This window comes from Gossypium raimondii, chromosome 5 (assembly GCF_025698545.1).
Source record: "Gossypium raimondii isolate GPD5lz chromosome 5, ASM2569854v1, whole genome shotgun sequence".
NCBI classification, from domain to species: Eukaryota; Viridiplantae; Streptophyta; class Magnoliopsida; order Malvales; family Malvaceae; genus Gossypium; species Gossypium raimondii.
In genome coordinates, this window is record NC_068569.1 from 37,683,256 (window position 1) to 37,710,036 (window position 26,781).

Genomic DNA, 26,781 nt, shown 5'->3' on the forward strand with positions numbered 1-26,781 from the left:
CATGTGCCTACCCTCCATCATTAAAATATATATTTTTAATCCAATTATTGCCTAATGATGGCCTAATGATGGTTAGCTGTGTTGGTAGGGAAAAAAATGGGTGGTGTCGCCACCCCTTCAAGCACCATTCCTCCATACTGTTCATTTCACCCCATTTTGGTAAATAATGCCATGGGGATACCATTTTGGTATTTAACTATTTTTTTGGTATTATCAAAGTAAAAAATCCTGAAAGCGAGATTTTTTTTTACCTGGCAGTAGAAGCCTCGATAATTTGTATTAAAAAAGATAAAAACAAATGTGTGACCTGAATAAATGGGGTTTTTTTATCCAAATAATATAAAAATAAGTAAATATTTACTGATATGAGATATAGATTGATCATTGCAAAACTAGACAAAAGGAACAATGGACCACCGGTGCCGCCTGAGCAATCAGCAGCACCACCCTCAACTGCCAGTAATGACTAGTGAAATGATTACTTTAAAAAAAAACTTAAAGTGTTGCTTGAGCAATCAACGGCACTGGTATCATGTACCCTTAAAAAATACACCAGTATTTTATACAATTAGACCGAAAACAAAAAAGTATTTTTTAATGGTGTCGCCGACATGTTAGACGACACTAAAATTAATTTAACATATATATATTTTTTTTTAAAATTAAAAAAGGCTGAAAACTCGGGTTTTAGGGTTTCTCTTTCTCATGAAAGTAGACCACAAACAAACAAAAAACACAACCAAACTGAGATCTATAGATTTGAAACACGGAACAAAACAATGATTTCTAAACCTGGAAAGCAAAAACCATAAAATAAACCAACTAAAATAGAAGCGAAAAAATAGTTTTGAAATTAAAAATAGAAATGAAAAGGCAACAGACAAAGACACATTTCAAGTAAAGATTTATACCTCAAAATCAGTCTCTGATGAAAGCAGGGGATTTCAAAAATCACAAAAAAAAAAATTGCAGACAAAACTTAGGGTTTTTCTCTCTCACGAAAGCTCTCTTCCTAGTGTAGCATGTGTGTTTTTTTGGCCTTTGGTTACCCAAAACTAAAACAAAATGAGAGGAAAAAATTGAAAAGAGGGTATGTTATAAAAAGGGAAAAAAGGAGGAAGGGAGAAAAAGAAAACAAAAGCTAAAAGAGATCGAACGAGAGAAAGGAACGACTAATAAATGAGAATCGGTATAGATTGAATAGAATCGACTACTAAAAAAATATTTAATTTTAAAAGAGAGAAATTTTTTTCACTCTAATAATATAAAATTAGACGATATTTTAAATTAAAATACATATCACTGCCGCCGATTGTTCAAGCTTCACCAAAAATATATACATTTTAAATACCTATCATTAAAATAATGATGACCAAGAGGGAAGAGTAATGTCGCCACTGCTGGAATCACTGTTCCATAATAATGGGTAAAAAATCCCATTTCAGTAAAAAAAAATTAGGTAAAAAAGCGGAATAAATGACATAACGAATGGGGTGAGTAGTCACAGTAGGGCATTCGTCAGCACTTGTTGAAAATAATAATAAATAAACTATACTCACAGTTTATAAACACCTGTTAAAGATGGATGTGCTCAAACCAAGGTAAGGAAAGCCGCCACAGCAGAGACTCTGAGAGAGAAGAAAAAAGTGAGAGAAGGAGGAAAGAGAGGAAGCTTGAGGAAGTCTTCGGCTGTGGTTGATTCGGCAAGAAAATATAACTTACTTGTCTTTTTTATTTTTATTTTTCTTGCCGATTCCACCCATGCCTACGATTTCCTTTACTTTCTCTTTCTCCTCACCTTGTCTCTCTACCTCTTTTTCGCCAGATCTGACTGTTTTGAAGGAGGAAAAGGAGAGACCGTTTCTGGAAATTTTCGGAATGGAGGAGTTGGAAAGATTTTGAATTTTCTCTGTATTTTAATAATGAAAAATCTTTCCAATTCCTCCCATTCCACTGATTTCCAGCACTTCCTCTCCATTTTCTTACCTTTCTTCAATCCTTTTTGTTTCATCATTTCCTGCAGTTTGTAAGTGAAATCGGTAAACCTTACTTTCTTACTCTTCTGTTTTGTTTTTATATAGATCTGTTCTTTACTGTCTTCCATGGATCTTCTGAGATTTGCTTCTTGCTGTATAGTTCCAGAACCTTGGTTTTTTTTTTTAGTTAAAAATTAGGTAAAAGGGAACTTAATCTTGAAATTGTAAGTGGAAAATTCTGGATCTGTCGTAGAGTTGGTGAAGATCAAATTAAGTCGTGATATATTAATTTAATTGAAAGGTAGGTGGATTTTATTTCTTTTTTACCCTGTTTTTGAAAAAGTTAAAAATGGTGGAGCGGTGAAAATGAGATGGAATACGGTAGATCTATGTTGTTTGAGTTGGGATAGCTTTTTATAATCCAATTATCAATAAATCTATTGATAAATCAGAGGTGAGACTTTGAGCCTAGATCTCGAAGTTCAGTTCCTTCTGTCTCCTTGCTTCACCATCGTAAATTGTAAATTAAAAAAGAAAATATACTTTATAGTTATAGATTTATTATATTAATTTTGTTCGTCAAAATATTTTTAATGAGATAATTGTCATATGCAGGCAGACTTTTGAAGAAAAAAAATTATGATTCCAGTTAAAAGAAATTGAATTTTGAGAAAAATGAATTTGGTAAAAATATTAAATCGAATAAGGAGTTTCCTTTTTCCCGTATCCAAACACATTTCTTCGGATCAGAAGAAACAGTTGGGCATTTGTTAATGGAGCTGTACAAGTGAATTCGAATAAATCCTGATAATATCAAAGCTGCTGAAGATGGAAACATGTGTGTACAATATTACTTTAGTTCTTTGTACTATTATCATTCATATAGCACGATTTGGTATGTGTTCAAATGTGTTCTCTTTTTTTTTTTGATGCAACAGTATATTATATGTTTTGAATGTATACTATTATCATTCATATAGCACGATTGCGACCTGGAGGACTTTCCTATTACCATTTCGATGTTAAATAAAAATGCATAAAGTTGGTTCAAGTGTTAAAATAGAGATATTGGAATGTTATATTATGTGTTCAAATTTTATGTAAAATATATAAAATGTCTTTAAAATAATATTTAATTTTCATTAAAATATTAGATTTTTGTGGTAAATTTATAAATCGATTGAACTTTTAAATATGGATAGATACTAGAATTATTCATCCTACAAAATTAAAAAAAAAAAGGAATCAAGATCGATTATAATCCGAAGTTTCGAAATTTACATACCAACGACTACGTGAATATGGTTATCAGAGTTTGAATCTAAAATATAAACAAAAAATTCTAATTATTCCAATCGTATAAACTTTGGAGTCCACCAGGCCTATAGACTTCCTATATTAAGCAATATTATTTTTCCCAAATTTTGGGGTTTCGGAATTAATATGAAGTATATCCACATCTCTATAGCAACCGAGTCATGGATCAAAGTTTTTACCTTGTCGGGGGCTTGAGGGAGCCCATGAACTTCTCTTGTTCAGTTAGTGCATGGCGAAAATGGCATCGATGACCATAGGGACAGACATCACCAGCAAGGATCACCCTGCAAACCTCAGTCTTGTACCTAGGGTGGCGGATTACAGGGCGGAGCTCTTCAATGCCATGAGCAAACTGGCAGTGGTCACCATATGGACAGGCAGCGGTCTCTTGCCATTTGTTGCAGAGTTCAGTCTTGAACATGCCTTGGTTGTACACTTCCAGTTCAAGTGGCTCTTCCTCCTTTTTTCCTCCTTGCACGTACACCTTCTGCCACACATTCACCTAAAATGATTAGTTAGCTAATACACTATTCCTACTATTTTTTTTTTGAAATACTCGCATTTAACATTGGTATTTGATATTTTTGAACGTGGATTTGGAGAAATGATCCTTTTAAAAGCTCTACATACACTGAACATAGTTTAGTCCTTCCAAAGAAGAAGAGGGAATCAAATTTAACAAAGTAAACAAGAATATAGAATAGAAGCCAATCATAGCAAATATCTACTTTTGTCAAGGGTAACAATGTTGGGCCAAATGCTTAAAAGGGTCAATGGGTTCAGGGATTGGAAATGAAAGAGTTCAATTCCTCTTGTCACTCGGCACAAAAATGTGAAGCCAAGCTGCACCTTTAATTCATCATGTTATTTGGATTTTTCAAATTCTTTGAAGTACTTACTTATCCCCCGAGTTCTGCCTAAAAAGCAAAAAATCTAAGCAATCATCGCTAAAATAGCAGCCAGTTCATTGAATATTTAAAACTAAATAAGACTAGGACGTCAATACATGATACAAATTAATTAAAACAAAACAAGAAAAAATATATAAATAGTACTCATTAGCTTATTAAATATAAAACACCATAAACACGATTGTAGTAGTAGAAAATGACACAAAGGACATAAATTGTCACATTATAATTAAGTTTATATTTGATGCAATGGTAGACTTTATTTATATATATATATTTATAACTGCTACAACATTAATCTAGCTCAAGAAATAAAAATATAGCATTTAGGAATTTATATCAACAACAGAGTAACAATAATAAACTCACCGCTCCACTGAGTTGAGAGGCATTTCCAGACCGAGTTGGTCCCCGATATTTACGACGACGGCTCACACCAGCGTTTTGACTGTTTTGACTACTCATCATCTTCAGATATCCATTAGACCTAACAGATATGCTCTTAGGCAACATAACCCTCTCCACATCCCCAGCACCTTCCATCATGCTCGTCGGACACTCGTCAGAAACCTCTTCCTCTCCTACGCCCCCACCGTCACCACCGAGACAAAGCCCTTGAAACTCATTCAGCAATTCGTACGGCGTCGCGTTATAATCAGACGTTGCGAAGTGGTTCTGCATAGAGGCTTGGATCAGTGTGCTGAGTTGCTTGTTGAGGTCGCGGTTTACAGATCGCAAAGCAGTATTCTCTTGGCGGAGTGCCTCCACTTCTTTAGAAGCTTCGTGGAGGCGCGTGAGGCAGAGATTGTGGCGGTTGATCATATCTTGATGTTGTTGCATGACGTGACGGGGATGGCAGAGATCAAAGAGAGAGGTGGCAGCGACAGCTGAAGGTGAGTAATCTCCTTCATTCTCCTTATCTTTTGGTTGTTTGGAAAGGACATCGCCATAAAGAGTTGAACCGTCGCTTTGCATTTGCAAATGAAAGTACACAAGCTTGAAAAAACTTTTACAGCAAACAGAAAAAAAAATGCAGTAAATAAAAAACCAAAACACCTGAAAACAACGATTGAAACAAATAGAAATCGAGTAAATTAATTTGATGCTAACCTGAATCTCTGAAAAAAACCACCGATTTTATTTTCTAAGATTCTCTCTTTAGTGCAGCGACAGCGAGAGAGATTTCTTTTTGTTTTGTTTGGGGAGAGAGAAAATGGGAGATGAAAGAATTGGAGGGAAAGGAAGGAAGGGAGAAACTGTTAAAACAAACACGTAACAGAATTTTACCATTATGTCCACCTTTTCACTTATCTTTTACTCGGTTCGCCCCTATGTTTTCCTCCACTCGATTTTAACCTTACCGTACCACTTAATAAGGGGATTTAAGCCATTTAATTAATCTAATTAGATTTTCTTTTCATGAAAAAATTTATGATTTTCTTGTTCGCTGTTTGAAGACGAAAACCTCGGGTGATTAAACAGGCCGTTTGATTTCGATCACGGTATTTTGGACGGTGCACAGTATTTTGTAAAATATATCTACACTATTTATTAAGTTGGTAGTGTGAACTTAAATTCTAAACCCTTAAATACGTATTTAACTCGGTTAAAAAGTTATGAAAATAATTTTTTTATAATTTGAAAAGTTATATTATTTGAAGGTAATTTAATATTAATTTTAAGATAAATTAATTAAAATATACATATAGTGAGATTTGAATCCACACCAATTGAATTGTTAAAACTTTAGATTTACAATTCAATCAAAGTTTAATTTTAATTTTAATTTATTTTATACATTTTATTTTAATATACACAATTTATTATCTCCATCAATTGTATATATTAATAATGTTGTTCATTGAGTTGGTGTCACAAGTCAACTCGACATTAACTTGTAATTGATGACAAAATCATGATAAATAATTGTAGTGCATTTAGTATTATTTATATGATGTATTCATATATTTAAATTTTGTTTTACTCATAATTTAATCTACTTTTCAATTTTAATACCATACAAATTTCGTGTGTTATTATGATAATTAATTAATCTCAAACTATACATTTCATTATTTATTGTATGCTATTTTTAAAAGCGTTTTAAATCTATAATTTCTCATGCATACATGTATAATAGGATTTCTAATACTTACTATAATGTATTTGACTGAATTCATGTCACAAGCTAATCAAACATGAACTCAACTAGAAAATGACTAAAACTCCTTTTTCACTATATATTATTACGATAATATTTTTGTCTTTTATATTTTATATAAAATTTATAAAATTAATTTAAATAAATATATAATAGAATTTAAACCTTAGAAATCTTAATCTTCAAAACCTCAACTTTACCAATTAAATAAGTATTTTATATTTTATACAATGTTTAGAATTTATCCATAATCCCAACCCAATCCATATATATGAGGATAAATGTGATTTAGCCGTTCATACCCACTTCCTTTTGTAGAGGAAACAATGTCGATGCCCACCAAGTTAAGAGTTAATCAATATTTAAAGTGTAAGTTAATTGATTTAAGAGTAAGCAGTTAGGAGTAGAAGTAGATACTATATTCAAAAGCAATTATATAATAAAGTTTGAGTAAGTTAAAATTTTTTTTGGTACAACTGTGATTCGAACTCAGACTAATCCTGGCAAAGATAATACTCAACTAATTATAATGAGATTCAAAAATATTTCATTATTTATTTAAATTTTTTATAGTTAAATATATATCAATGAGACAGTATTTTTGAGAAATATTGAAATCAGATTATATTTTACTGGTAGACAAATATGATTATTTTACAATGCTGCTAAACCTAACAATTAAATAATTAAAATATTAATTGAAATGCATTCATTGCCATATCTATTTGGGTTGAGTCACACTTATAGTATTAACATTATAAATACAATAAAAATATTTGGTAAGTCCTATTATAAGGGCTGAGACAAATTAATATTTTATTATTAAATAGATTAATTTAATTCTTTTATTATTAAAATAAATAATATTAAATTTTAATAAAATTGATATTTATTATTTAATTAAGATTTAATAAAGTTTATATTTTGAACACTTTTATTATTCTTCAAATGAAATCTTTATCTAGAGTTGAACTATAAAAAAAATTCATATAATTTTTAAACAATAATATTAGTTCTATTACAATATAATCTTATTTGATTGTTTTCCTATAATAGGATATATGAGAGTTGATGTTTGTATATAATTTTCAATGCACCATGAATAGCAATTATAATATTTGAATCTACGAAAAGTGGGTTCGATGTCTTTACATATCCAAGGTAGTTAGTACCTTCTAGTTAATTAAATTTAATAACTTAAACGATTGTATTTAATTTTAAATATAATTATAAAAATAAAATAGTTAAGATAAAAAAATTAAAATTTAGTTTAAAATATTAAAAGTATAGACCAATACACACTGAATGTATCAATATAAGTCAGTATTGATCAAAACAAGCCATAATACATTGATATAAGAGACACACATCAAAATTTTAATAGCTACTTAATATCAATTGAAGATATAAAAAGTGGATACCAACTACCATGTAATACCATCTCTAAAAGAACATACACATGCTTAGACCAGAATCCAATAACATAAATAGATGGGAGAGAAAGAATTGGTTGAGTATAAAATGGAAGATTGAGTAACAAGTGGGAACATACTGAATCTGGAACTGATAAAATATGTAGTGTATATATATATATAAGAATATAGAGGATTAACAGCTCTTTGTCACATTTGGATTATCAGAATCATAGTCCTCCCTCTTCACAATTCTCCCTTTTACTCTCTTCTCTACGTCGGTTCTTGCTTTCCGTGATGCACTATTAATTTGTCTTTCATGCCTGAACAACACATGACACTATAAAAAAAAACCAATAATAAAAGATGAATATGAGATATGAATATATGCTCAATATAAAGCTTTAGGCTATGTTAGATGAATAATTCAAGTATCAAACATTCATTTTGATACACTATTTTCTAATTAGATGAATAATTCAAGCATTAAACATAAGTGCTTTAGGCTATGTTGTTGCACAATGCCAAAAATCATGACACAAGTATCAGATATGAATGTGCGTTTAATACGGATATTTTTAATTTTTTTAAAAAAAATTGTTCGTGTATTTAGAAGGTATTTGGGAGATTATATTAAAAAAATTGTTCGTGTATTTAGAAGGTATTTGGGAGATTATATGTCTGAATGTCCAAAAATGAAGAGTCAGGCATGATCCTAAGAGCATATATTCAAATATAAGTTTAACCGTTCTAAATATATGAAAATACGTACTCGAGTCATGCCAAACACGTAATTGTATCACACCTAAATCCACAAGAAAGGAGAAAATTGATACTCACAGTCGGGCTTTCTTCTTCTCTTTGTATCTCACCATGGCATTTTCTCTGGCCTCTGAATGAAAGCTATCTAAGTCAGGTGAAATGCATGACGCTTCCCCATGTATTATAGCTGAAACACCATTATCAAGACAGTCGGGAGCACTGGTTTCAGCACTGAACCTTGAAACAGATGGCATTGCTGAATAAGATGGTTGACTTGTGCAAGCTGAAGTAATGATTCCCTGGAAGTTACGAAAGGTTGTTAGATGAATAGATACATATTAACTTCTTGTGTTACTCAAACTTGGGTATGATTGTCGGATTGGGTATAGTTTGACATGGGTTTTACAATCTATGAAGATTAGTCTTTTCGCCGTTTGTGATTACGCCTCCTAACAGTGTCGTCTTTAAAACTCGAACTTGAGTCCTCTCTTTTAGGGTACAATATGTCTTACTATTACACTCAAAACTTGTTAAGATTTAATAGGTTAAAATGCGCCACAAATCCCAGTATTTTCTAAAAATTAAGAATTTAGTCCTACTTTTCAGATTTCAAAATTTAGATTCAATTGTTAATACCGTTAAATTTGTTATTGTAACATTTTTGAAATAAAAAAACACTCACTTGATAGCCATGTAATTAAAAAATAACTTTGTAATTAATTTGGATTTAACAGAAAAAATTTAATAGTGTTAATAGTTGAACATAAATTTTAAAATTTAAAAAGTAAGACTAAATTCCTAATTTTCAAAAAGTACAGGGACTTGTGGCACATTTTAACCTATTTAATAAGTAAATAATTTATGAATAAATAATTTAAAAGTGCTAGTAAATTAAGCTAGGCGCTTTTGACTTGCAAGGTAAGCGATTCCTTAGACCTTCGCAACCATAGGCAAATAAGGATTGAAATAAGAGCAAAACCCTAAAACATGATTTTTGGGTTTCTTATCCAATAACTCAATCCCAAACTCAGGATCATGTTGGACATTGAGTATTTTGATATTAGTACCTCACCCATATAGGCTTTGTCACCACAATCTTATTGCATAACAATTGCGAACACGTAGAGCTCACCAAGGGTAGCACTTCACCAGGATCAAGATCCATAAATGTATATATGCTTAACACGTGAAACTCTTTAGTCTACCTTGCCAGGTGTTAGTGTCACGGGCCAAAGTGCAAAGCTCGTGACCATGGCACAAAAAGCGCCCCATGGAGGTCTATCGATTAGATGGGGAACATTTAGCCCACAAGAACTGGCCCGATTCAGAGAACTATTGAAGAAGCCTGTCAGATTGAAGCCTGGTTGACCCGATGATGAATACATGGCAACTTGGGCTAATTTTAGTAACTAATCTTAGAAGATAGAGAGAATCATATCTTGTAAAGATTAGATTAGATTTGATATGGCAAATCTTGTAAATCCCTGAAATTAAGGGATATAGTGAATCTCGTCTGTCGATGTAAATGTATCTTGACCGTCGGTTTTGGGGGAGCTCAACTATAAATAGAGAGCCTCCCCCTCATTTGTACTCATCCATTGTAAGCTGAATTCTTAAGAGTAATAGAATTCTTGAGCATTTACTCAAACACTTTGTGTGCATTCTTTCTTTGACTTTCTGTTGTTCACTTGTAGCTTCTTTTGGCATAATCGCTTCCGCTATACAAATTGGTGCCTTGGAGGAGTTCTAAAAGAATCCTCACTTTTGGGCGTAAAGGCTGACTTAGGCGAGTTTGGGACGAACGGATTGCCTAAGGCCGCACAAATTGCGATACGAAAGGTCTAGCCCCGTGACATTAGGCCCTTCTTTGCATATCTCACACGTGGGATCTCGCCTAGTTTATCCCTGCCCTTGTACCATCATCACCTAGAAAATTAATTTGTTTCCCAAATGGCCGACCATGATGAAACTTGCGTTGTACACGTTTCAAGGCCCCAAGTTAACAGAGGGTTGCCCTTACCTTTAAATACCTCTCTTTAACCACGATAGAGGATCTTAACTTGACTACTCTCTTTCAACCTATCATTCTACAATCTTACTTGAACCAAACGCATCCTAACCTTATGGCTCTCTGCACACCACCGTGTGAACCACTACTTAAGCCCCCAACCTCCATTTGTCCTCAACACTTTGGTGTGGTTAGCATGGAGCAACATGACTTTCCCCAGTGAAAACATCCCTAGGAACCTAGTAAACCCAACATTGTCTACACATCGCTCAACTCAAGATGCTGGTCAAACTAGTAATTCCCAGCATGCTACAACCCATATGTGGTTAGCACTACAACCCATATGTGGTTAGCATGGAGCAACATGACTTTCCCCAATGAAAACATCCCTAGGAACCTAGTAAACCCAACATTGTCTACACATCCCCCAACTCAAGATGCTGGTCAAACTAGTAATTCCCAGCATGCTACAACCCATATTTGGAAATTTATGGAAATTGGTATCACCAACCTGGTAGTACTACTTTCTTAATTGCCCCCTCCACCAAATGTTTGTCCACTCCATACTTCTAATGAAAAAGCTTAGAACCCTCAATCTAATCCCAACTCTTCCTCACAGCAGTTTATGGAACCACAAGAATAGATGTGGGCTATGAGAGATCAGAAGCTCTAAGAACACTAAGGCATGAGCATCAATATTGATATTATCAAGAGCAACTTCAGTAAAATAATGAAACCATAAAGCAACTTAGGGCAGATCATCAACACCCATTCCCCTCGTCAGCTAGATGAAGTTGTTTCTTCTTTGAATGCCTAGGCTAATCCTCAAACCAAGCAAGCACTTATGAGACTATACTAAACATTTTCACTCCGTGACCCTCAACACCAAGGATTTGATTGACATATGGTTGGTTGATGCTTTTACAACAGGGTTGGCTCATCAACACTAAAGTATTGCTTCACGAATAACAAGAATCAAGACCTCGTCACTCTATATGGAAGAGCACAGAAGTTTGCGAAGACTGAAAAAGTGGTTTCAACTTTGAGTTTTCTACTTCATCATATAGACAAAGGAATCACCCTATTCAAAGGCGAACTCATGATAGAATTATGATAGAACTCATCCTAGATTAAGGGAAAACTTGATGGGCCAACAACACTCGCGCTCTCCCAATTCACTAAGGAGTTTCAATTCGCCAAGAAATGTTTCTTCTCATTTTGAGTCATTCAAGGATAGGAGAAGGCAAGGCCCATATTGTAAGTTTGACAGCTACACCACTTATGAAGTCTAGTAGTTTTAAAAGTCGCTTTAGGGATCAATGTCAATTCCACAACAACTTGAGGCATAAAATGGAAGATTGTATCTTATTAAAAGACACCATGGAAATGAAGAAATGAGAGCGCAATCCTGGATAAATATGGAAATGATCCCATGGTGGTTTCGAAAAAACCCTCCAACCACATCGCTTATGGGGTTCACTCTGACACGAATAGAAAATCCATAGGCATAATGTGACAACCTGATGACCCCAACTTCCAACAATCGTACCATCCCCTCATGTTTTGTTGAACAGGATTACTCATTCCCTTCAGTAGGGATTGAAAGTTCCCCGTACTTGTCAGGAGCTTTTGTCGTTGTAAAACTACTAGAACCAGCCCTGTTAGAGTATTGCTGCCTCCGACCATCAGATCCCTTATTTCCCATTCCCTTACCTCTTCAATTATTATTCCTGGCCATAACTCAAAATCCTAAAATCTTAAAAACACAAACACAAAAACAAAAGAACCTGAAACTTACCAAAAGACCAACTACGTCAAAGAAATTCGAACAAAAAAAAAACTTGCACCGATTCTTCACAGCCTCCTTAAAACTTTTACCTTATTTCAATCGCTAGAAGAACAAAAGTCATTCAAAATGCCAGAATCAAGCAATTTATAGAAGAAGTGTATAAAGGAAGTAAAAAAAAAAAACAATTTCTAAGGACAAATACCCTCGTGCCACGTCGTGCACAATTATGAAACACCAACTCCCCCTCCAATCTCGAGAAAATGCATGTCCTCCCCATTTATTGGTGATATATCAACTAGTGCCCTTTTCAAATTCAAATAAACAGCGACACAACGTCTTCATCTACACGATACGCCCCTTTCTACCAAGCATGCATCATATGCATGATCACTTTTACTCGTCACAGAAATTGAATCAACTCAAGGAATATTACTTTATAACCTCCCTTTCGATTTAAGGAGGGGGGAAGGGACAAATTGTTCTAGGCACCTCGCCTATATAGACTTTGCCGCCACAAGCTCACTGCACAATAACCACGAACATCTAGACCTAGCCAAGGGTAACACTTCACTGGGGTCAAGCTCCATGAACGTACATATGCTTAGCATATGGAGCTTTTTTAGTCTACCTCGCCAAGGACAAGTGTTAGGCCCTTTCTTACATGTCTTGCACATGGGACCTCACCTAGGCTATCCCCATCCCATTGTTGCCAACCTAGAGTAGTATTGTGTCTCCCAAGTGGCTGACCATGATTGAGTCTACACCATGCATGTCTCAAGACCCAAGGTTAAGAGAGGGCCACTCTCACCTATAAATACCTCTCTTTAACTACGGGTAAAGGATCTTGGGCTGACTACTACCCTTCAACCTCTCCTTCTATAGTCCTACTTGAATTAAGCCAAACAGATCCCAACCTCTCATGGCTCTTCACACACCAGCATTTGAATCGTCACTTAAGCTTCCAACCTCCCTTTTCCTCAAATCATTTAAAGATAATGGAACTCACAAATAAAAGGTTTAAAGCTATCCTACACGAACTTAGATAAGTTCTAACATAACTTTTTTTTAGTACAACAAAGACTCGAACCCAAACTATTACTGGGAAAGTTGAACACTAGGTCAATAGGCCACAACTTGGGGTTTGACATAACTATTTTTTATATTCTCTAAGTTTTTCTATGTATTTAAAAGTTTATAGGACTGTTTCTTCATACATACATACATCCAAATATGTGTCAAACATGAATGTCAACTATGAATACTTTAAGAAAAGGGAAGAATATGTTTAAGTACTAATTTAACCATGTCTATCTAGCTAGACAAAAATTTCAAATTATTTTGAAAAACTATAACATTATCACTAACATAATACATAAATTGTTTATTGATATTTTTTTCAGATTATGTTCATTTGGAACTTATAAAGCATAAAAACCTCTCTGTCAAGGGATTTTCTAAGTGTTGAACACGATTCTAAAATGACTAAAAATGTGTTGAACCAAAAAAAAATAAACGATTAGGTCAAAACAATGTCAAGACACAACTTGACACATCCAGTACTGATTTGGTTTTAAAGGGTTCTTTAAGGTTCAAGTGCACAAATATCTGAATATAGATCAAACACAAGTCTCCTACCAGAATATTTGTATTATAAAGTCGGAAGATTAAAAAAAAAGAAAGCCACGATCCTAACCTCCATTGATATGGCATTAACATTATTGGAGTTGTTGAAGGCCTCCTTCTCCATAGATGAGCTTGGAACATCTTTACTAGCAAGTGGTCCCCTGGTCGGGTGTTGATCAACACCAAAAAGGTCTTCAAAGTTGCGGAAAGATAAATCAATATCAGGCATGTTAAAATCATCTTGGCAAAATGTGTCTTCACAAACTCCAAGATCTTGCATATTTTGGGACCATAACTGTGGAATTCAATTATGAAACATTGTTAACTTCAAAGACCGATCATTCTCAAATAATTAAGTAGCCATTCTTAATTTCCTACAATATAAGTTAAACGCCTGCCTATGAGAATTATCAGGCATGTTACACAGACTCAAGTTCTAGATAAGGTATGTGTTTGAATGAAGAAAACAAAGAGTCCAGATAGCATCATATCCTATCACAAACACAAATATCATATATTGATACATCAGGAAAAATATGAAGTTCTATCAAATATGTATGGCCTATGCAATTGCCAGCCATAAAAGAAGCTTTCTATCCTTAAAGAACCCTACATTCAATCAATTATGAATTGAACATGAGTAGTGATCTACAGTTAATAATTAACCATCTATTTCAATGACTTGTGTGATCAGTGGAACAAACCTGACTATTGCGGATCGGACTTTTACATTGCCAAATAGATTCTCCGTAAAAAGGCATCCCGGAAGTTGAAGACGACAATAGGTTCTCCATATCCGTATTCAGCTCCTCGAGCGGATTGTCACTTTGGTGGATATTTGTATCAGTATCTTGGACTAGATTACTATCATCGTTTTTTGAAGAGTTGCATATTGAAGAAGATGTGTCTGCTTGTTCTAGGCTACAATTGAGAGGCAAATGGCAATCTCCCTCAGTGAGCTGAAACTTTTTCAGGTCAATAATCTGTTGTAGAATCAGTGAAGTATTTTTCATTTGCTGAACTCTGCTAATAACCTGCAATAACAATAACAAGAACAGAATAAAGAGGTTAATAATCTCTCCTTAGCCCTCAGGAACTATGAAGTGTGTTATTAATCTATATTATATATACCCTGAAGAGCAAACTCTTAGTGTCAAAAGGAGTTCCAAGTTTGAAATGACCTAATTCATCGTGGTTTTAAGTCCTCCGATTACATTTCAAAACTACAGAATACTATTGGTTGTAATATCCATTACATTCGTTTACCCAGGCAATGTTACTCGGACATGGGTGTATGTCAAATACGGTTATGTGTTTGATAGGGATGTGTTCAGTTTTTTCTAAGTTTTTCCATATATTGGAGATTCCTTGGAAGCTCATATCCAAAATTCATTGGATGCGGGTACATCAAGAAAAATGAAGAGTTGGAAGAAGATGGTACCCTGGAACATGTCTTAGGTAGAAATGAAGAATCTATTGCACATCCAAAATTCTACAAAAAAAGCCCAGTAGATTAAACATTTTACAGATGGAAAGACCACCATGTGGAAGAAAAGAAAAGGAGATTTGAAAATGAAGAGAGTAATAGTTAAAAAATGCAATGCAGTGCATTGCTCTTGGGCTGAACAGTTCTGTTATATGGTGTATCAAGTATTCATAAAACTTCAGATACTAATGTGTGTGTATATATCTCTTAGAATGAAGAGCTATCATCATTGCACCAATAACTAAGCAGCAGCAGAGTATAATATCACTAATTTGTTTCAGTAGGTTAGCAAAAGGAGTCACTCCTGCTGCTATCAAATGACAGGCAGCTCCATTCAGGTAGTTTACATGTGTCCAATACTAGTATCTAACACATATTAGGATATGGGTATAGAGACATATCCTCCAAGGACCCTACAAATACATGAAAAAACTTAAAGAAAATTGAACCTACCCCTTTCAGACGAATACCCGAATCTGACAGTCACACCCAAGTCCGAGTAACTTACTCTTTCAGTTCACTGATCAATAACCTGATTTTCTGATTTACTGACATCGATGTTAACTAGGGCCTAAGTAGTCAGGTGAGAACCCTTAAGAAACTTGAGTCATTATTTTAAAACACATCTTTCTAGTGATTCTTTTTTTAGATGACAGGGTTGTATTATTTAAGTACGGTTTTAGGTACAATAAAATGCATTTAGCATAATTTTTCATTTTAGGCAGGACAACTGGTGAACTTCAGGCTATCTAATTTCAGGTACAATTCAAGGGTATGTTCAGATTTTTTTTTTCTTACGTTTTCCCATGTATTTGGAGATACATAGAGAGGGTCATCTCCAAATACTCATTCGAGCATCGTTTGGACATGAATACTTCAAGAAAAATGAAGAGTCAAAGCAACAAAGTTTAGAACGGCTTACCGTAGGTTACTTAAGTTTGCTGCATATTACTGGGTTCATGGTCACAAATTGTCAATAAAAATGTCAACGGTGCATGCATAGCCATAGCTGATTATAACTATAACAGTTCAAGAGAAATGCAAGCAAATCACCAAGCACTACTTGCTAGTAAATGCTACCATGAATTAACCTTGGTTCGTTGACAGTTTGATCCAGAGTTGTGTCCTGCAGCAGCGAGAGAAGTCATGCCGGATTTACTCGAAGAGACTCCGGTTCCCAAAGAAGACTGCCTTAAGTTCCCAGGTTCAACTCCTTTGGGATTCATAGAAATACATGAATTGGACAAAGCCTGGTCTTGAGTAGCATTGTTATCCAATTCATTCAATTCAAAACCCCACAATGCTGCAAAATCCTTAGCCGAAGGGCACCCCAAATAGCTACTAACTGCTCGTCTCTGGTGGAGGTGGTGAGAAGAAACATCATGGAGGCTTTGGTCACAACCACGACACAAGAACATTCTGTGATTGAAACAACAAACATGTGATGGGCGGTGCCGGCACAAGTCACAGAGGAGGGTACGAAGATGCCGGTTTGAAAGTGCATTGGCCGAATGGACCTTCGCGTCGCAAGAAAGGCACAGGTGAGCTGCATCAGACTTGCAATAAACAACTGGTCTTGAAGTTGTGCAGAACTCACAGCTTTTCTCCATTTCAAAGCTCCAAAAATTCAAAAAATGTATTCTGGTATGTATATATATTCAAATCGTCAATTCAAATTCATGAGCTTGATAATGAAGAAAAATAGTATATTCTTTTAACGAAGAAATCTCCAACTTTTCTTTTCAGGATCTACAAAAGTTTATAATAAATACTGAGAAATCCAGAATGTATATGTTGGTTGGAGTTCAATTTTGTGTGCGTGTTTGAAGTACTTGTATTTGTATCCAAACATAGGGGTGCGAATATGATCCTCCAAAGACTCAAAGTAAATAAAAATCTTGAAATAAAATCAAATATATTCATGTTCAACGGCGTGAATATGGAATCTGATTTAGAGATCAAAGGCACCTTACAAGCTTACACAGTATACAGAAAATTCGATTTTCTTAACGAAAAGGAACGAAAGAACCCTTAATTTCTATCAGTTCTAACTGCAAAAGGAAAAATAAATAAATAAATAAAAATCAGTAATATGACAAATTCAGCAGAATTATTCTTTCATGCAACTCTTTTTTTTTTGTCCGTGTTAAGAAATCTCCACAGCCAAGTAACTTCTAACAAAAATTGAAAAAGAAACAATCAAAATATAAATAAACCTCAGATATAACACTATACATCTATTCAGCTGATCGATTACACAAAAGAGATCTAAGAAACAAAGATCCAAAATTCAACAAATCCAATATGAACGATATACACGTACCTTTGTGTTTGTTTCCCGAGAAAAACAAACAAAGCAGGAAAGTTTAAAAAAAAAAATCCAAGAACGTTCTGAATAAAATAGAAAAAGAAAGCGGTGAGCTTCTTTATTGAGTTCTCATTTATCTTCACATTTCTTTCTCTGTTTTTCCTTTGCTTGCTCTTTTCATTCAATTATCTATCCCTTGTGCCTTGTTTGGCTGACGTGTGCAGCGAAAGCGTGAACTTTATGCTGACGTGGGACTAACACGTTGCCCTTTGTGGGACCCGCCAACGTTATCCATTGTGCATGTGAAACTGTTTCGTTTGGCGTTTCAGTTCTCTCATATCAAGTGATCCAGAAGTTTACCCGCCACACCAATAGCCCCTCGCCACGTGGTCGAACGGTTGCTTTGAATGACGGCTGCAACCTACACATTAATTATGTTCATCCAATAAAAGAAGTGTCAAAACTCTGAAAATATTTACTTTTGATCCACAGTCTTTTACTAATGTTTCTTTTTCATCCACCACTTGCATAACTTATATTTATCATCACAATATTTATTACTGTTTTATTTTCATCCATATTCTTCTAAACGATTTTTATATTCATCCATTTTCTATAAATAAAAAAACAAAAATATCAGTTTAGCCACCTGAAATAAAATTTAAATATATGAGATTCATGTATATCTATATTTTTAAATTAATTAAATTTTCTTCAAATTACTTTTAAAAATCTCATTTGTTTTTTTTTCTCCCGAATCTCTTATTTTTTGATATCTTATATATGTAGCTTAATGCCTTTAAAATTAGTTTTTATATTCAACTTCTCAACCCTTTCATATTATTAATATCTTTTTTTCTCATAAAATTAATTATATTCTTTTTTTTGAGAAAGAAAAATTAATTATATTCAAATGAAGTAAATGGGGTTTTTTTTCAGACACAAAAGGTAATTGATGAAAATTAGATATTAGTAAAGGTCATGGATAAAAGTGAACTACTAATAAGAGGTTAAGGATGATAAACGTAAATTTTAAAAGTAATGTATGAAAATTGAATTAAATAAAGTTTTGCTAGAAATGTTCATGAATGATAATAAATTTTATTATTTTCTAAAAAATATGAAATAAATTAATATTTTTAAATAAATACAACTTTAAATTCTAAGCAATAAATTTTTTGAAGTTTTTTAAATATAGTTGTCACCTTACTTAAAAATTGTTAGTTTCATATATACAATAATTAATTTGTTAGTTTTCAATGAATCTACAAAATTTCTTAAAATTGAATTGTTTAATAACGTTGAATTTTCTATTAACAATAATAGTAATAATTTTATTTATGTCTACTATTTATATTATTGAACTGTTATATCTCAGAATCATGTTGAATCTTTTATCAATTTCATTAAAATTGAATTATTGATGATGCCATAAAATATTCGTGTTAAAATTTTTGTTGGTATTAATTTTACATTTTATCTTTAAAAAATTTATTAAAAAAATCACATTTTTTACATTTAATATATATTTTAATTTCAAAATACATAGTGAAAATAATCAAAAGACAATTGAAGCAACCAACAAAACTAATTCGTATATAAAAGATTAATAAATAAATTTTAGGGGATGAAAGTTAATAACAAAATTTGATTACGGTGGGCGGCAGTGGCTACAACGGCTACAACCTACAAGGACCCCAAGTCGGCATGTCCACTCCTCCACCCATAATTAAAGTTGATGTGTTATTGTTACCAGTTTGTTGTGTACTTGTGTTATTGTTGCTAGTTTATTGGACTTTTGTTGTGTTGTTTTTATTTTTTTGTTTTGTTGTTTGGACTGATGTAGTTTTTTGCTATATTTTGGGCTTTTGCTTATATTTACTATTATAATCTTATTGTGTTGTTGCTATTGTTTACTTGGGTTCATATAGTTTACTTGGACTTATGTTGTGTTGCTTTTATTTGTTCACTTTTTGCTTCAATTTTTCTTTGTATGATCATATTTAAAACTTTAAAGAAATTTATTTTAAAAAATTATATAAAATAAACAACACCAAGGTCATTCTTTTAATTTAACTCGAGCAAATATATTCGATTCGGTTTAGTTCGAATTTGTTAAACTAAGCCTTCTTTGATAATATATTTTGATATAACAAATTAAAGTGTTTTTAAATAAAAGTTAAGTTGAACAAATTGATAAAATCAAGTTGAAATGGTTTCAATTAAATCAAAAATTTTCAATTATATTTTAACTGTTTTCAAACAAGTTAGTATTGCTCTAGGATACTTTCTGTCCAAGTATCGATAGTTTCAAGATACCGATACCCATTCTAAAATCGATACCAAATTGACATTTTGTTTTCAATTTTCACAAAAAGTATCGATACCTTTTACCAGGTATCGATAAATTGCCTTTGGTATCGTTGCAAACTAAATTTACTGGTCACTGAATTAGGCATTAAATGCTAACAGTATTGATACTCGTAGAAAAAGTATCGATACCTTTTGTTGCAGGTGAATTTAATGATATAGGATTCTCATCCGAACACTCTATTCACTCTCACAACAACCATAACGACTGGAAATAAATTAGATGGTATAAATACCATATTCCAAAGGTTTAGCAACAACAAGAGACATGTACAAAGCTTAAAGATCAATAAAAACAACCTAAAAGCTTAATTCTTTCATACCTTTTCTTGTAAACACTTGTGAGCTTTCATTGTAATCATTTAGCTCAAGTGTTCTTCTTTGTAGTGCTTAATTGGCAAACATTTTGATCTTGTAAGGATTACTTCTTAGTTTGCTTATTTGTTCTCTTTGAGAAAGGGTTAATTCTTAAGGTTTGGGTACAAAACCTTAAGGGAGTGCAATCTTAAGATTTTGGGGCATAAATCTTAAGAGAGTTATAAGGTTAAACCTTATCCTTAAAGGTTATCAAATTAGTAAATTTGGAGAAAGTCATTAGTTGTGGATAGTTAAGGTAGTGGAGTAGGCAATTGGGGTCGAACCACTATAAATCCTTTTGTTCTTTATTGCATATTTTTCATTGCTTCCACCATAATTTCTCAAAGGCTAATTCAACCTCCCTATCGACGATCTCGAGTTGATCTTTTCAAGCTAACAATTGGTATCAAAGCTAGTTTCTAAAGACGATTTAACAACCAAAAGAAGATCATTGGAGAATCTCAAATGATCATCAACTCATCCTACAACAATGATGTCTACTTCCGGGTCAATTTTCTTTGGTGAGTCTCAGTCTATCTCCAAACCTCCTTATTTTAATGGTGCTAACTATTCTTATTGGAAGACAAGGATGATGTTGTTAATTCAAGCAAATAATCTTGCTGTTAGGGACATTATTATGGATAGTCCTTCAGTTCCATCCAAACAATAAGGAGAACTTTTAGTTCCAAAAAGCAAGAATGAATGGAATGAGAAAGATAAGAGAAGCATTCAACTTAGTTTCAAGGCAATGCTCTTTCTATTTTGTGCACTTGGTCTGGATGAGTATAGTAAAGTTTTGTCTTATTCAAACACCAAGGAGATTTGGGATAAGCTTGAAGTCACCCATGAAGGCATTATCTGATTGAAGAAGTCTAAACTTAGAATCATTACACTCAACTATGAAACTTTCAAGATGAAGCCTGAAGAGGATATCAAGGAGATGTCTGATCAGTTTACAATCATCATAAATGAATTGAAGTCTTATGGAAAGACTTATCCAAATGAAGAGGTGGTAAGGAAAATGCTTCAAAGCTTACCTACATCATGGGAAGCCAAGGTGACCGCAATTGAAGAAGAAAAGAATTTAGAAACTTTGACATTGGATGAGCCCATCGGTTCTTTTCTTACACATGAGATGAGACTAAACAAAGGGGGTGAAGAAGAAAAAATTATGAAAAAGAATACTGGTATTGCTTTAAAATCCACCACAAATGAAGATAATGAATCAAGTGAAGAGGTGGATGAAGACAAAGAGATGCAGATGGAGATGTTTGTTGGGAGATTCAAGAGGTTCATAAAGTCCAATAAAGGAAGAATATTTCAAAAGATGGAGGAATTGGGAGAAAGATCCCATTATTTGCTATGAGTGCAAAAAATCGGTCAAGTATGATAGTCCTCAACATAAAAAGAAGGGGTCTAGCAAACAAAAAGCCTATGTTGTTGCTTGGAGTGATGAGGATTCATCTGATGATGAAGATCAAGAAGTAGCTAACTTATGCCTTGGCCATCAATAATCCTAAGGTAACTTCTAAGTCATCTACTTTAAATGATTATTCTTTTGATGAGTAGCAAGATGGTTATGATGAGTTGGGTTTGAAATTTGAAGTTATGATGTCAAAACACAACAAAAATGTTTCAAAATTGCGAAATGAAAATTAATTATTTTCCAAAACTAATTATGAACTTGAAGAGAAAGTAAACAAAATAAAAGAAATTATTAATGACTTTGAAAAGAAAAATTTAAACTTGCATAATTTACTCTTAAAAGTTCATGAGGATCATCAAAAACAACTTGAGTTGCTTAAGAGTTAAAAGGCTCACTCTAACAAAATTTTTGAAAAAGGAGAAAATTCAAAACAGAACTTTATTAAAAATAGCTTTACTTTCTATAAACATAGATGTCCATTAAGATTTTACAAGGGAAAACTTGTTAGGAGTGTGTGGGTCCCTAAAGGACTTAGTGCTACTCAAGACAAGGAAGCTCTTTCAAAATGGATACCTAAAGGAACTAGAATTTTGGAAACTAATGCTTATGGACCCAAAAGAAATTGGGTACCAAAAACTTAAATCTATATTTGTAGGTAAGGTGCATTTCTTCAAGGTGAACAAATGGAAATTCTATGTGATTGCTCCTTAATGTTATTTGGTATGATAGTTCATTTGTTCTTTATTTTTAATATCTATCTTTGATTAACCACATTCTTTTCCTCTTAAGTTTTACTTGATTATTTTTTATATAACAAAAATGAGGAGAAGAGGAAAGAAAATTATGGTTGATTGATTGCTTATATGCCAAGATTAGTGACCAAATTTTCAAAGCAAAATAAGTGTCAAATTTGAACTTATTTTAAATTTTTATGCTCCAAATATTTATGCCTTAAATTGAAAATGGATTTTATTAAGGGGAGCAATCTATTCAAAACAAATTTACCAAATATTTTGTTATATTAAAAGGGAAGATTGTTAAACTAAGCCTTATTTAATAATATGTTTTGATATAACAAATTAAAGTGTTTTTGAATAAAAGTTAAGTTGAACAAATTGATAAAATCAAGTTGAAATGGTTTCAATTAAATCAAACATTTTCAATTATGTTTTAACTGTTTTCAAACAAGTTAGTATTGCTCCGGGATACTCTTTGTCCAAGTATCGATAGTTTTCAAGATATCGATACCGATTCTAAAATCGATACCAAATTGACATTTTGTCTTCAATTTTCACAAAAGTATCGATACCTTTTACCATGTATCAATACATTGACTTTGGTATCGTTGTAAACTAAAATTAACGGTCACTGAATCAAGCATTAAATGCTAATAGTATCGATGCTCGTAGAAAAAGTATTGATACCTTTTGTTGCAAGTGAATTTAATGATATGATATTCTCATCCCAACGACTCTATTCACTCTCACAATAACCAAAATGGTTGGAAATAAATTAGATGATATAAATACCATCTTCCAAAGGTTTAAGAACAAGAAGAGACATATGCAAAGCTTAAAGATCAATAAAAACAACCTAAGAGCTTAATTCTTTCATACATTTTCTTGTAAACACTTGTGAGCTTTCATTGTATTAATTTAGCTCAAGTGTTCTTTGTATTAGTGTTTAATTGGCAAACATTTTGATCTTGTAAGGATTACTTCTTAGTTTTCTTATTTGTTCTCTTTAATAGAGGGTTAATTCTTAAGGTTTGGGTAGAAACCTTAAAGGAGTGCAATCTTAAGATTCTGGGGCATAAATTTTAAGAGAGTTATAAGGTTAAACCTTATCTTCAAAGGTTACCAAATTAGTGAATTTGGAGAAAATCCTTAGTTGTGGATAGCTAAGGTAGTGAAGTAAGCAATTGGGGTCAAACCACTATAAATCATTGTGTTCTTTGTTGCATATTTTTCATTGCTTCCACCATAATTTCTCAAAGGCCAATTTAATCTCCCTATCGGCGATCTTGAGTTGACCCTTCCAGGCTAACAGAATTCCATCTCACTCAACTCAATTCGAGAAAATTTCAAATCGAGTTAGGATGATAAAATATGATTCATCAACTCGATTAACTCCAAAAAATTTTATTCGATTCGATCGAACACTCATCCTTACTTTAGATAATATATATACATATATGATGTAAAATTATATTTGATTGACAGGTTATAAAACTCGTAGTTATAGGGTAATAATTGTAGGGTAATAAATTTTTATCATGTAATTATATATATTTTAAAAAGATCTTGTAATTATATTTATGGATAGGTTAAAATATAAAATCAATAATAATTAATTGATAATAATATAATGTATTTGTTACAATTTTGAACCTTTATACATTATGATTATCATATAATGTTTAATACATGTACTGGTTAATGAGAACCTTTTAAAAAATAATTATAATGTTAATATACGCTTAATATATTATCAATAAAGCAAATATAATTATGAGTTTAAAATGAAGTATTCTAAATCTTGAGTTAGTCACTGACCATGCTTATGTAACTCATGTGCTTTGATATAAGTGGAGACCTATGCTCCAAAGATGATCGAGCCCATAGCCGGTATGTTGGGTACATGATTTGTGTATGACATGGTTTTACTAGCAACAATGGAATTCATAGCTCGATTAAAAAGTTAACAGTATCCTCTTATTGATATTTCTGTGGATTGATAAATATGGAATATAGCAACGGGTTGCTTATTCTCGAACAAGCAATTTATCACTGTCATTTGTTAACAGTGAACAAATTAGTCGTTAAGAAGACACAATGGTGACAATGAAATAAAATAAGATTGTATTGAGTAAATGAATTAAACTTAAAAGAATCAAGGATATCATATGGGGGTAACACACACATGATGAGGCTATTGGACAAAGCAGTTTGATGAATTGCTTTCGTAAAAAGTATTTGACCACCTCCCAAAGTACCCATGTCCAGTGTAGCAATCCTGCACAAAAGATGTGAACAAACGATATCCGCAAATATACAGGTCAAGTTGCAATATAGTTACAACGAAGTAGGTAAGTACTCCAAGGATCGTACCCAAGGGAGGCGAGCACTGAATTAATTCTAACTTAAACATAAATAGATCTAATTAACACTTTAATTAGTTTATAGGATGAAGAATTAAAAGAAAAGAGTTTTAATAAACTATGCTAAAAACATAAAAGGAAATTAAACAAATGAAAAGCAAGAAATCAAATAAGGAAATATGTATCAAATTTGGGCATGGGTGATTAGCTCACTTCGGTAATCTTAAGCAACTATCGTCTCGGGTTTGATTATTCAACCAACTAGTCAGTACCCTAGCAAGATCTTCCAATACGTCCATTGAAATACTGAGTCGGTAAGAACTATTTATCTTTTGACCTCACAGTCCAAATTGGTTCAGGTTGAAGATGTTTATGGATAGGCCATACCAATTTTTTGGTTAATTCCCACATTGATGACTTCCTAGGGTTGTTAGGCTTAGGGTTTAGGTTTTTCTTTTCCTGCATAGTTGATCCGTTAAGAAATCCCTACAAAATAGTTAATTATTCATACCTCCACTCACTAATCCCCCACAAGAGGATTAGGTCCTCATGGATCTAATAAACAATATAAACTTGAATAAAAGAATGAACATAAAGAAGAATTTCAATAGTAAAGTTTAGAATAAGCTTGATTGTATTGAATTTAAGCGCAGAATCCTTATAGATTTCGAGAACAATTCCAAAATTTGATTTCTTCCCAACGAAAAATAATAAGAACAAAAATCTAAAACCTAAAAAAAGAGAAAATTTAAAGTATAGATCTAAAGAGAAAATTATACAAAGTCAAAAAGTGTTCATAACATGTGTTAGCTGAGCCTATTTATAGACTTAGAATGGCTATTGTCCTTAACCCTAGGTCAGCTACCATTTTCGAGCTTAAAGTTGGATTGGGCTGACCAAAATGCCCATTGCTCGTATTAATTTCCTATGCAGATGCACTATCACAAAACATCAGGTCCTATGTGGCGACATGGAGGGCAATATGCTCAACTTCAGGGTGTTTTCAGGGGTATGTCACAACATCCTTAGGCTCTGTTACATTGAAGGTAGTCTTGGACTTTTCTTACTCTGTTTCCTATGTTGCGACATCAAATACTTCGTGTTGCAACCTAGTGACCAGTATCGAGTTAGTACACCTTCTAATGGTCTCCTACACACTCATAACGTATATTAGCTCACCCTTAGGCCTCATTCGACCCCTAAGGTCAATAAAATACTTGAATAACACATTTTATTACACTTAACTAAACTTGCTGAAAAGTATTTAAAACATAACTAAAATGCTTATGTTCAAGCTCCTAAAGTGCAAAAACTAGTTTAATCTGCTATACCGAATTACGACAGATCAAACTCTCCCACACTTAAGTTATTGGTTATTCTCAAGCTACACAAATAAAAAAAAAATGAAACGATAACCCTTGAGCAAGTATGCTACAAATGTTAGCTTTAGAGCACATGAATAGACATTTTATATTCACATATAATCTTGACATGAGATATAACTAACTTAACACTCTTGATATCAAACACCTAATTTCATGATATTACAAAGCATACAAGTATTAAAGGTCTTAAACGTAAGAATCCATCAATAAATTATACAAGTAATTTGATTATCCTAACAGAATACAAATAATCATAAATGCAATTGTTCAATATGATTTCAAATTGTGAACAAGTCTACCTAGATGACATAGGCTTTTCGACTTGTAATGGGCTGAGGCTTAGAACAAGTATGGATTTCAAGAATGGTAAGCATCAAATATTTTCAAGCA

General features: G+C 32.9%; 2 protein-coding genes and 1 long non-coding RNA gene across 5 annotated transcripts; 1 reads left to right on the forward strand and 2 right to left on the reverse strand.

Annotated features, from left to right (window-relative positions):
* Nucleotides 1-1,515: 1,515 nt before the first annotated feature.
* LOC105766035 (uncharacterized) lies at nucleotides 1,516-3,036 on the forward strand. Of its 2 annotated transcripts, none has more exons than XR_008195825.1 (2): nucleotides 1,516-2,039; nucleotides 2,592-3,036. It is a non-coding gene; the product is annotated as an uncharacterized LOC105766035 (long non-coding RNA). The 2 variants fall into 2 exon arrangements; XR_001124958.2 differs by having other exon boundaries at nucleotides 1,516-2,026.
* Nucleotides 3,037-3,353: 317 nt separating this feature from the next.
* Nucleotides 3,354-5,417, reverse strand: LOC105766034 (zinc finger CCCH domain-containing protein 15). The gene is made up of 3 exons (XM_012585328.2): nucleotides 5,315-5,417; nucleotides 4,574-5,210; nucleotides 3,354-3,780 (listed from the first exon to the last, which is right to left on the reverse strand). The coding sequence occupies exons 2-3, from the start codon at nucleotides 5,177-5,179 to the stop codon at nucleotides 3,469-3,471; spliced, it is 918 nt and encodes a 305-aa protein (XP_012440782.1). The 5' UTR covers nucleotides 5,180-5,210; nucleotides 5,315-5,417; the 3' UTR covers nucleotides 3,354-3,468.
* A 2,320-nt stretch (nucleotides 5,418-7,737) lies between these two features.
* LOC105766036 (putative zinc finger protein At1g68190) lies at nucleotides 7,738-17,927 on the reverse strand. Of its 2 annotated transcripts, none has more exons than XM_012585329.2 (6): nucleotides 17,769-17,927; nucleotides 16,537-17,086; nucleotides 14,664-14,993; nucleotides 14,030-14,254; nucleotides 8,618-8,838; nucleotides 7,738-8,100 (listed from the first exon to the last, which is right to left on the reverse strand). In XM_012585329.2, exons 2-6 carry the CDS (start codon nucleotides 17,053-17,055, stop codon nucleotides 7,974-7,976), a joined length of 1,422 nt encoding a protein of 473 aa, XP_012440783.1. In that variant the 5' UTR covers nucleotides 17,056-17,086; nucleotides 17,769-17,927; the 3' UTR covers nucleotides 7,738-7,973. The 2 variants fall into 2 exon arrangements, with proteins under 2 accessions (XP_012440783.1, XP_012440784.1); XM_012585330.2 differs by having other exon boundaries at nucleotides 7,738-8,117.
* Nucleotides 17,928-26,781: the final 8,854 nt, after the last annotated feature.

What these genes read in the sequence shown, in the direction of transcription:
- LOC105766034 (XM_012585328.2), bottom strand. Translation starts at nt 5,179, where the DNA reads ATGCAAAGCGACGGTTCAACTCTTTATGGCGATGTCCTTTCCAAACAA. An exon ending in CCTCTCAACTCAGTGGAGCG is followed by an intron (nt 3,781 to 4,573) that starts GTGAGTTTATTA and finishes AATGTGTGGCAG; the next exon opens with AAGGTGTACGTGCAAGGAGG.
- LOC105766036 (XM_012585329.2), bottom strand. Translation starts at nt 17,055, where the DNA reads ATGGAGAAAAGCTGTGAGTTCTGCACAACTTCAAGACCAGTTGTTTAT. An exon ending in GTCCGATCCGCAATAGTCAG is followed by an intron (nt 14,255 to 14,663) that starts GTTTGTTCCACT and finishes TGAATTCCACAG; the next exon opens with TTATGGTCCCAAAATATGCA. An exon ending in TTAATGCCATATCAATGGAG is followed by an intron (nt 8,839 to 14,029) that starts GTTAGGATCGTG and finishes CGTAACTTCCAG; the next exon opens with GGAATCATTACTTCAGCTTG.